A 12,062-nucleotide genomic window follows, 5' to 3' on the forward strand; every position below is an offset into this window, starting at 1 on the left:
TTCTGCCGAACTTTAGGAAGCTTTCAAAATGAGCAACAAAGACATCAAGTCAGTACACTAACAAAACAGTCTCTAAGATTTCATTATGAACGTAAACTATAGATCAAGACTATGTATAGACTTGATCAACTAAAATGTTATGTTAGTTTCAGCTTCTGGTAAACATAATTTAATAAAGACAAAAGTATTAACTTAGGCATCTGAGAAGTACAGAACTTCTCAACCATTTTGGCAGGGACAAAAAAGGAAATTTACTACTCCTCCTTGACATGAAAATTTAAGAACTGCTATAATGTAATAAATCCACGCAAAATCATAGGTGGAAATCAGTATTTTTTTTACACGGAAAACAAAAATAAATAACATGTACATATAATGACCATATTAAATTCTCAAACTGCTCAGGTACTTTAGTATGTAACCAACAAAGACATGCACTACGCAAAATTCCTGGATACTTATAACCAAAATACATTGCTCATAACTGTGTGTACTTAGAATTATTTTGCTATTTCAAAAGGGTATGGGAAATCTCACACTGTGTTGACTCTCAATCTCTTCATGTTTCTGTTGCAAAGCTTGTGAAGCTCTAATTGAATCACCTATTCCCCACTGGGTTCTCAGCTGTTCCGATCCAGGTCCTTCAAGCCAATTGACTACCTGTCAGTATGATAAAGATGACAAAAATACAGTAACAAATCAATTACACGAAAACTGTTCTAAGAATAATTTTGTAACATAAGCAGAAATATTTCAAGGTAAGTACATGTTTATGAAAAAGAAATCTTAGGATTTGGAGAAGTCTTGTTGTTGAATCCATTCACACCTTCAAAAGCTTTAGGTAGAAACTACTTTTCATTAACCTTATTAGCCTGTCAGCTCCACGAAAGCAGGCGGCCGCCAGCAAAAGATCAGTCACATACATACTTGTCGTTCATATCTCTGGGAATAAAAGAGCTTAAACCACAAGTTTCTTGATAACAGACCTCTCATGTTCAAACAAGAATTTATTTTTTTTTGTCTAAGTGAATAACAGTGCACTCATACCTGGGAGTTTTCTCATTTTCTTGAATATATTAACACTCAAGTGCAGGATACACATGTATTCCAAATCTAAATTTACACAACAACTTAGCATTTAATATATTTATGTATTTCAATTTGCTCTATTCAAATAACAGAAGCCTCTTACAGAGGCTTAATGGCCACATCTCATGGGATCTGCCTTTGGAAAAAATATTTGTATGGTCATGGCAGTACAATTTTGGACTTCAATTGTTGATTTCTTTGATGATGATGATGATGATGATTATTCTTTAGAAACTATTTCATTTAATATTAATATTACTAAAAACAGAGTATCTCAAGTTTTGGTCTCCTTATACACATTTGAATTACCAGATGATGTCTATGTCAAAGTTTTATGATAAATTCTTAAATATCTAGAAAACAGAGACAGCCATCATGAAACCTAGTGCGAGAGTCACTTACTACTGGAGCCCTGAAGTAAGAAAATACAGGAATACCCCACACACTCTGAACCTTAATGAAAAAACATAGGAAGCCAGCTTCCTCTCTTTGTTCAAATTTTTGTTCAAACAAAGATGACAGAACAGCTTTGCACAGCTTTTCATGAAATATAATACAATAGACAACGTAACACCATAACGACAAAGGAAAAAGAGACTAATGGGATCATTTTCCTCATGCTGCGAGGCTGCACCGCAGCAGTCATCATGAACGACCATCACCGTTACAGAGGTTTACTCAACTCACCCCACCTTTTAGTCATCACATCTGTGTCTTTCCACCTCCTTTTTTCACACTCCCCCCAGCACTGTTTCACAGCATATACTCCAAAAGCATCCTGAGCCTGCCTTTCCTTTCTGATTTCTAGGGCAAAGCCTCTACAGTTCTAAGTTCTTTTTGTTTAGAGAGAAACTTCCTGTGGTGCTCAGCAGCCCTGCACAGCTGCTGCTGGGGAAACAGGGAATGCAGCTACATGCGAGGGCACCCAGATGTCCCCCTGTTACCTCAGTGTGTTAACTCAGATTTGGAAACAAGAGGTTTTGTGCAAGTGTGAAGCAGCGTGCAGGACCACTCCTGAGCAGTGCTCTCACTGGCCAAGACCACCTCCCCATTATAAGTTTCCAGCAACCACTGCATCGCCTCTGAGACTGCTTAGCTTAGCACAGGGCTGCTTTTGTGTGATAGATACTTGAAGTGAGAAGAGCCACTAGGGGATCTGCAGGAAGAAGTGATGTTATTTTCATAAAACATATTTTTAAATGGCTAATGACTAGACTTCTGCAAGACCTGACATTAATTTCTATGAAATAAGATCAGAAAAATAGTAATTAACACCTCTGCCTAAGGAGGAACTAAGCTAGAATTTATCATAGCATGCAGCATTGCTCATCAGCAGTCTGAGTAGCAGAGCTGCTCATCAGAAAACATCTGGAAATCATTGCCATCTTTACACTACAGAATGGAAGACAAAGAAAACTATGAAATACAAGTGAGAGTGGTAGTTTAAAAGAGAAGGTAGGATATTGAAGGCACAAGGGAAGAGAGATGGTTACAGATAAGAGGGCTTTCAGACAGGAGTAAGAACTAAGCAGTTCACAGACAGCAGAAGTAGCAAATACCGAATACGAAACAGGAACATAAAAGCAATCCAGTAGCGGTTGCAATATGAGAAGCTATACAAAGAATAAAATAGGAATGTAATGGTAATGAAAGCTAACAGGAAATCAAAACACTTTAAAAAACCATCAGCAACACAAGGGAAAACCTTTCCATGTGCACACCCATGCCAACTGCAAATACTGCAAGCATGCTACACTGCAACTTCTGTTCATTTTAGCAAAATATATGCCATGGCACTTTGCCTATATTGGTTTCCTCCAGTCCGTCACTGTCTTCTTTCTTTCCTCCATTAGCCTAATTTTCTCCCGTAAATCAAAAGGAAACTAAATCAATTTCTAGATTTAGCAAGTTTTCCCCCATACATTTATATGCCATTTAGAGAGCTTGTAAACACACTTTATAAAAACTGACTAGCTAGGTAAAACAGCTAAACGCTTTTTTCGTGTGTACTGCGACCCAGCTTATATACCATGTTGCATCCATAGTGCAGACAGAGCAAACAAATAACTATTTCTAATAAAAATATTGCAAAATGTGCCTCCTGTCCCAGTAAACAAGTCTATTTAAATGCATTAACAATAGCAGATTGTGAAAGTATGTTATAAATTTCATTTCGATCAGAACGTCTTATTCAACACTATAACACAAAAAAAACCCTCACCTGATTATAGCAACAGCCATACTAATATGTTCTATAAAGTACTGTTTTAATCTCTTACATATTTGTAATTATTTCCAGCTCAACATATCAAAAGATTACATTTTTTTTTACTTTTTTTATCATAGTCTGAATGACTACATACATGGAAATTATTTCCTCAGTAGATTGATTAGTTTTTATCTTTACTGATGTCTCAAATGCTGTGAAGTGCAAGTACTTGATTTGCACTCCTCATGCATTGTCAATGTTGAAAGGTCAAAAGTAATATCCATTCCATTTTCTGCATAGTCAAACTATACAGAAGCTTAAAAATATATAAATCTAATTTCAAATAATAAACACAAGAGGAATAAATTAATTCTTTCCTTAATTTTCTCCACTGACACTCTGCAAAGAAAATGTTGAAAGTGCTAATTACACGCCTGTTTCCAGAGGACCAAACCAATACATTGCAACCATTAGCACACAATTGATTAAGAACATTTCTATTCATTCTTGTCAGAGTATCCTTGAAATACAGAAAATTTTATCACTGTAACTTAGTTAAAATGCCAATCATTAGACAAATAAAGGAATAAATAACGTCTTATCTTCGTGCTTCTTCCTCTCTTTACCAACAGGTTGAGCATCTGCCTCTCTGACAATGTAGCGATGCACTGGCATGGTAAGCAGCAAAGGGACAACATGAGCGTTCTTCAGCATGATGGCAAGAGATCACATTTCTAATTACCCCCACGTATCAGAGCAGCCTTTGGAAAGCCACTCTGGGAGTCACAACGTAAAGCAAGAAGTGCAAGTAGCATGTTGCAGTTTGAGGAGTGAAAACAGGTGTGAAGCTCTCACCTGCGATTCTTAGTTTTGCAGGAAACGCAGCTGGGGACTTGAACTCAAACCTCTGCCTCTCAGAATTCCAGAACAACGCCAGACTTACCTGCATCACCTTCTGCTGAATCTCCTCGAGCTGCGTGCGCTTGCTACGCTGTCTGCAAACTTCTTGGTAGCGGGTGTACTGCTCTCTGAGCGAGTCGAGCAGCTTCATCACCTGTGGCTGAGCAAGGAGCTCATCATCCATGGGAGACCAGGACACCCCTCCATCCGAACCATTGAATCGACGCTGCTGTAGCTCAGATAGCAACTCATGACCTTTAAGAATATACATAATTATGTGGTCAATTTAGATTCAAAAAACAAGCACAAAAATTAAGAGTGAGCACACCTGCTTTTAGACCATCTGGTGGTATGCTTTTGCAGCTAATTATCTCTCATGCATTGGGCCCACTGGCCACAGTTTGTGGAGTTGTATCAGTCACAATAGGGTAGAAATCAGGTGCTATATTTAGGATCTATAAAAGAGATACCATGACTAACATTCATGTTGACAACAGTATTGATTAATTTAAAGAAACAATTGCAAAACACAATCCTGAGTCTGAAACAACTACAAGTATTCTGTTTGACCTCAAAATACTGTGTAGCAACCTAAGTATTTATCTCAATCATATTCTTAAATTAAATTAATGATCTAGAAGCACTAATAAACTGAGCAAATAATTTCTCTGTTATCTTTCAGGATTTCTATAGCACGTATAATACAAAACTTTCATAGAAAACGTGGAGCTGAATACTAAGTATTTTGATCAATATTTCTTTCCTTACTTTTCTCACCTTCTTTGTGCTCTTAAGCACCACATCAGGGTACAGATTCTCTAGACTGTAATGACTTTCTTATATTAAAAATAGTATGTTTTGACTATTTAATCCTCTGTTTAAACTGTTTGAGAAATGTTATTGTTAAGATGTGGTAAAGTTTTCAGATGTAGAAACTACTGATGATAAATTTATTTCCCAAAAGCTCAGTCAAGAAGTTAGCAAATAAAACAGTGTTTGCTCACTAAAGAAGTGTTGGTGCAAAAGTGAAAATGTGCCAATTCCACATCATCAGTTCTGCAGGTCTTAAAATGGCAACATGCCAATTCACTAAAAGAAAAAAAAATACCACTACAATAGTAATTGTAATATGTCAAGGAAAATGTAGAAATATACACTCTAAATTCAACTGCTATTATCTAGACAATCAAAATGCCAAGGGCTTTGGAGACTGTAGCAAGCAACTTCAATTTACCCAGCATATATTATTGTGAAATGAACAAGTCTTAAGAATTCAAATACATTTTGCCATACTATGGCAATAAACATCTTGGATTTCATCTTTTATAATACTGTTTATATAAGCACAGATAGCTGCAGAGCAAACAGATTTAAAGGCTTTCATGAGTCATAGTTCTACTGGAAGGTTTATTTTATCATTTTAGTAGTAAAGGATTAAAATTTTCAAGGTAAAAACATTTCTTTAAACTAGACTCTTATCAAATTCTAAGAACTATATTTTATATGTGGATTTGGAGCTTATGTAAACAACAGTACTTGTAACTATGGAAGACAGAAACCTCTTATCTAAAACTTCAATTAGTTCATATTTACCCTTAGGAGATAAGAAAGTAGGAAATGAGAAAGTTTAATTGGGAAGAGTTTTATTTTTTATTCTCAAACTTTCAATATAGTGAATTTAACACAGAGAAAGGTTGCCTCTTAGGAACTCCCATGATTTAATTAAAGTTATTAAACTTCATAGCTCACCAAAAAAAAATCATTATGCCATAATTAAGAAAGCAGAGAATGCGCATAAAATAATGTTCTTTGAAGCCAGCTGTTTACACAAAAATGAAGCATTGTTTTGTCCAAAAACCTTACCATTAGAGCAAGATACAAAATTAGACTAAAATCTAGTGACAATTCCTGCAGACACTTCATATTTCGAAAATTTTAAAGACCACAGCAAGGAACTTCTGTTTCAACTTTTAACTCAAACAACATTATTCCACATCTAAATAACCTAAAATTTTACACAGAGGGCATGTAAAGCCAGTAGTTCTCTGTGGCAAACATTACACGTGACCCACACATTAGTTTGTAGGAGGCTATAGGATAAGGGTTCTGAGCATTCGGATGCTGATCGCTACTTCAGTACTATGCCTTGCTGCCTATTCTACAAAGGCACAAATCTTTAAGCAAATTTGTACTACAAGTCAACAGTCAATAGGAAATCCACCCTAAAACCCCCATTTCATAGAACCCCAAATTGTTTAATGCTGAGAGTCTAAGCAGCAAAGAGTCAGAAGACTGTATGCTTCACTTTTACAGATGGCCAGCTCAGAACTAGGCTGATGTAAAGTACCAGAAATGTGTAGGAAAATGCTATCTGTATTGTAAACTGTTTGGTGGCTACTGAGACAAATTCATTCTATAAGGCAAACATATTGACATACTCTAAAAACAAAGATTACTCAAAATTAAACATCTTTATTATGGTAATACTGTAAAGATGTTATCAGGATTATTAAAAACTGCATTTAAGAGACACATTTGGAGTCCTTCCTCTTATTTGTTAACATCACTTTTTTTTAACCCAGATAAAATTAATTGGTAAGCTTGTAACATTGTGGTGATGCCTAAAATAATTATTGTGCCCTCTGTGCCTTCACTTGGGGCTTAAAAATGAATAATGTTACTTTATTGACCAACATTTTTTTTTTTTTTCAACTTACTATACCTGTCTGCAGTACCGTCTCAGGATCAACCGATGGAAGGAAGTTCAAATCTATTGATCTGGAATAAAGTGACAAACATATTAATAATAACAATAAACTTAATTACTTAAATTAACAAACACATTATTGATAATTTGTATTACAGTAGCACTAACAATTTCAACTAAGGCCAGAGATACTGGATTCTGCTAAGAGACTGTACGTTTCTTTCCTCATACAAGAAAGCCACCTCCCCCCCTTTTTTCAATTTATTGTATCTAAGCAGAAGTGCAGCTGCAGGCAGCCAACAGCCAAATGAGCATCCATCTACGTGTACACGCTGATGAATTGTGTAGTCTACATTATAAACTTCCAGAATGTGCTTATGCATTTTAAAATATTAAAGGCATATCATATTTTCAATATTGTTTGGATTGCCCATTAAATTTTATAATCCAAAAGCACGGATTTCAAAAAGTGAATCACACACCTCTCTTTTTCTTGTTGAGTTCCTTTATCGCTTCCATTGTTAATTAGCGCAAGCTCATCTAGTAAGGATGTTGATTCTTTTGTGAACTTTTCAAATACCTAAAGAGGTGGGTTTTAATTTAAGAAATGAAAATTATATAAATGGCAGCATTGAAGGCATCAGTGCAAATTCATCCACTAGTTCTGTTAGTATATTTCCATCTTTACACAGTGCAATTATTTCCCAACATTCAGATGGCCGGGTAGAGTAGAAAATACAAAGCTTTGTTCAGGGAACACTTAAAAGCACTAAGATTCCTTTGGGAGACAGTAAATGTTACACTGAATATAAAAAAGATGGACTGAATTCTGAAATTCTGAAAAATTGTGAGATTTCTGCAAAACCTGTAAGTTCTTATTGATGTATTTACATCTTAATTTAAACCTTTAAGTAAATCTTACAAATAACGCTAGAGAATCAAGGCATGTTACACAAGCATCCAAGAGCTCACTTGAATGGATTAAAATAATAAACTTTGTGAAGATTCCAGGTTTTAATCACTACTACTATGGTCTGTATTTTAATTTATAACTAAAATAAAATGAAGATGTATCATATAGAAAGAAATACCCTCATCAGCTTATTTGAATACAGGGACTTCTGATCTCAGATAACAAGGCCAGTACAGTGAGACACTGGGTACCCTTCAGATGATTCCTCCGTATCTGACTTCTGAGGGTTGTTTTTTTGTTTGATTGTTTTTGTTTTTAGCAGAACTGATTATGATCAAGTGCTGTACATGACATGCATAACAACTTTCAGGTCTTTTTGGTACTAATAAATTATTAAGCAATAGCATGCAGATGAACCTTGTTTAACATAGCTAGGACTACTTCCAGGGAAAACCAAAAAGGACATGTGGTGGATAGCTCTTAAAAGCCAACTTATACAACAGTGGTTTATGAAATATAAGCTAAATTCAGTTGTTACAAAAGTTGTTACAGTTTGCTAAGATTCAGCAAAACAGAAACATGGTATATGTGGTGAAAGCCCTCAGATTTCTGCTGTTGGATTTGCTGCAGGGTATCTCTGAGGGCTTTGGGCAGCTATAGTTGGGACACACTGTGGACGATTCATTGTCCACGATCCCACCTGGAGATCCTAGATGGAGATGCACATTTTAAGAACAGATTGCATGGGAAAGGAACACACTGTTTCACTGAAGATTAAATATTGTTTTGAAAATTCAATTTAAATAACTGAAAACCAAATATCAACGAAGAACAGATAGAAACATTCAGGAGTGCTATGTGCACCAACAGATGCTTAAACAATTTGTGCCTATTAATGATTTAGGGGTGTATTTGCTCCCAGACATTTACTGCATCTGCGTATTTACTGGTGAAACTGCACTGACAGAGCTTTTAGTGTAGGACAGCTTAAAATCTGGCTCTAAATCCAAAAGAACCAAGGCCTATGAGATAACCTCTGAAGATCTGCAATGTCCAAGTATTTCCTCCTTGTTTTGGGTTTCTAGTATCAGCAGTCAAACGATTTCCCTTTGTAGGGACTACGTGTAACACTCAGGCTCTTCTAGAGTGAGGATCTACACAAGAGCTTCATTAAGGAACTTGTTTCAACAAATTGATTATATAAGCTTTTATCATCCTTTGAGCAAATCCAGTGTTATTTATCATAATGAAACTATTCATGCATTTGAACTGCGCTACTACACATATGACAATTTCTGCACACTTAGCAGTTTCTACACAAATAAAAATTCATGGCTCAAGAATTAAACATTTGAAAAAAAAAGAACACACAACAAATACAAGACAAAAACCACACAACAGAAAACTAACCAGCCTCTTATTCAACCAATCCATGTGATCGTAGGTGAGAGTTCCTCCAAAATCTTCTGTTAATTGGCATGGTTCTATATACCGAGTCAGCTTGTTAGCAGATACTAAAATAACCTGCAACAATAAAAGAAATTTCAGGTACACTTGTAAGTGTGTATTTTTCCTTAAGTACCTGCAAAGTTGGGAAGTGTGTCCAAAGGTATAGAGCAGATCTTTCTGTGATTCAGAGCAAGTGAACTTTTTTACTGCTAAATGTTTAAACAAAGTATGGCTGTTTGCAATCAGCACGGGCCTAAAACAGACAGGTAATTTTGACATGCACAATCCTGTAAAAGTATCATATGTACCACTTTGCCTATTTATAATAGCAAAAAGAAATGTGTTTCTTGGGTAACAATGTGTTTTGGTGGTAACTGATGCTTCTTGATTAAGTCATACACCACACAAGTAAATATAGTAACAGGATATCATATTGCAAAGCGCTTAGTATTTTTATCGCTCTCTTGCAATATGTCTGAGTCCCAAAGGTAAGTTTGTGCCATAAAAGCTAAATGCCTGCATTTACTGTGCAAATACGCTCAGCAAGATTTGGATCAACCACACTATTTCAATGAGTAGTCAAATTCAAATCTCAGTATGCTTAGAAGCCTGAGTCATTCTCCCAAAAGACAAATCTAGTTCATCAGCTACTTCAGTAAACAAAGGAAAATAGGTCTGCTGATAGACAGAAGACTAAATTCTTCCCTTCATTTCCACGTTCTAGAGGCTTCTGGCTGAGCCTTATTCATATAAACCTAAACCAAAAGCTGGCAGCACAGGTTGCTTTGATGCGTGATATGCTACGCCTGGAATAACTTATGTGGAACAAAACCTCTCTATGGAAGCAGACACACTGGCCAAATATATAACCAGAGAGAAAGAAAAACAGAGAGAATCTGAGAACCCATGAGATCATGCACATATTCTTGCAGGGGACAAGAATATGTGGAAAGAGCCTTTACCTCTAGTCCAGTTCCTGCAGAGACTAAAAGACAGGTTTTCTCCTTAAAATTACCTGAAGAGTTTTGCCTTCCACTATTTCAGGACAGTTTAGAACCGGTTAGATCACTAAACCAATCTAATATACCAAATAATTGATTAAAATACTATGTTTCTGAGATGGGTTTTGAGATAAAAGCCATTCAACAACTACTGGTCATCTTTAAAAACTGGAAGTACAGGTTGCGCAGTCTCCATCCTTAGTGGCTCTTCAAGGCCCACAGGAATAAAGCCGAGAGGAACCCGGTCTAATCTCAAAGACGATTCTGCTTTGAGCAGGAGGCTGGACTAGAATCTTCTGAGGGCCCTTCCAATTGGAATTACTCTGTGACTTTTCAGTTCTTACAACTAAAGAATCTAGAGTAGTTCCAAACAAATGATCTAATATTTAACATACAGAACATCTTCCAGCAACATTCAAATACAGGCTGTTCTCCTGTGTTCTTAATGGTATGTAGCTGCCATAAATGGAATTAGCCTGTAGTTTCTTTAAGTAATGCCAGTGACCAGCCAAAACCACAGATGACTCTAGGTCCAGGAAAAATAAAGCCTTTGTTTTTCCTCCTTTAGGCATGCATTTGTACTTTAGGTCATTTTCACATTCTCTTTCCATTTCTATGAGTTCATAAAAAAGGAGAAAATTAATTTACTCATTTGGGACATCTTGGTATGGAAACTAAAGAAAGTAGGGCAGCTGGTTCACATCACTGAAATACAGGTTCTAAAAGGAAAAAAAACACCCCCTCAAAAAACAAACCCAAACCAAACAAAAAAAACCAAACCAAACAAAAAAAAAAACAGCCTGAAGAGAAGGATAGACTGCATTGAGACCACTTATTGCCAAATTTTTTTTTAAACACACATCCTTCAGGAAGAGACGTGCTTTACCAACTTGTATCACAGAACCTTTTTTTTTTCCTTCTGCAAAGCAATATTTGCCTGTAACAGATATATGAGCTATATAACAAAATAATCCTCGGACAAAAAATTAAACCAAATTACCCCACAAATGATATTTGGTGAAAGAACATAAATTTGCTTTGCATCTTATTAGAAAAAAATTCTGAAAAATAAAAACTTTCACCTCAATAGTAAGCCTTGTTATAATTTAAGACATTGCTCTGAAAACTATTTATTCTCTAGGTTTTGTTTGTTTTTTTAAAACTGTTTCTTTCTCAAACTGTTTATTGACTGTTCACTGGGAAAATTGAAGAAATCCCGTCTGAAGACTTTAAAAACTAAATATTTCAATTTTTGACAAGGTGGTGGCAGAAGGGAGGTTCCTGACCAGAATTTAGCTCTTGTTCTAGACCTAGACTAGTGTCAGTGCTAATCTAACACCATCCATGTTCCTTAAATTAGTAACTTGGATATTTCTAGGTGTTAAAGTGCAAAAGTCTCTGAAGCTTCTGAAATACTGTTTTTATTCTATCAGCTACTACAGATTAATAGCCCACAAGAACACAGACCAAGAGCCAAAGCAAAAAAAAAAATGTTGAAAAGCAGTAGGTGTGATGTTGCACAGGCAGAAAACACTTTGCTTTTAAAGATATGAACTGTACTTTTAGTTCGGCACCTATAGCATGCAAACTTCTATGGTCAAAGATTTCTAAAACTTTTCAAATCCTTTGTCTTTGACCTTTTGTGAAAACGTCAAACTACCACATCCTGAAAAAGTCTTCCTTTCTGAGGTAGCGTTCCACCTTTGCATCTGAATTTCCTGCTCCAAAGCTTCAAAAAGCTTTTAATCATATGAGCTCTTCAAAATCCTCAATAGTTTAATACTTCATTAATAG

General features: G+C 35.8%; 1 protein-coding gene across 8 annotated transcripts in view; it reads right to left on the reverse strand.

Annotated features, from left to right (window-relative positions):
* The window catches only part of SESTD1 (SEC14 and spectrin domain containing 1), a 60,428-nt gene that overhangs the window by 13,798 nt on the left and 34,568 nt on the right, over positions 1 to 12,062 (reverse strand). For all 8 annotated transcript variants that reach the window (XM_065068873.1, XM_065068876.1, XM_065068869.1 and 5 more), the window contains 5 exons: positions 9,229 to 9,342; positions 7,388 to 7,485; positions 6,921 to 6,976; positions 4,242 to 4,453; positions 538 to 660 (listed from right to left, as the gene is read on the reverse strand). In XM_065068873.1, the coding sequence (XP_064924945.1) occupies positions 538 to 660; positions 4,242 to 4,453; positions 6,921 to 6,976; positions 7,388 to 7,485; positions 9,229 to 9,342 (603 nt within the window). The remainder of the gene's footprint in view (positions 1 to 537; positions 661 to 4,241; positions 4,454 to 6,920; positions 6,977 to 7,387; positions 7,486 to 9,228; positions 9,343 to 12,062) is intronic.

Source organism: Columba livia, chromosome 7 (assembly GCF_036013475.1).
Source record: "Columba livia isolate bColLiv1 breed racing homer chromosome 7, bColLiv1.pat.W.v2, whole genome shotgun sequence".
NCBI lineage: Eukaryota > Metazoa > Chordata > Aves > Columbiformes > Columbidae > Columba > Columba livia.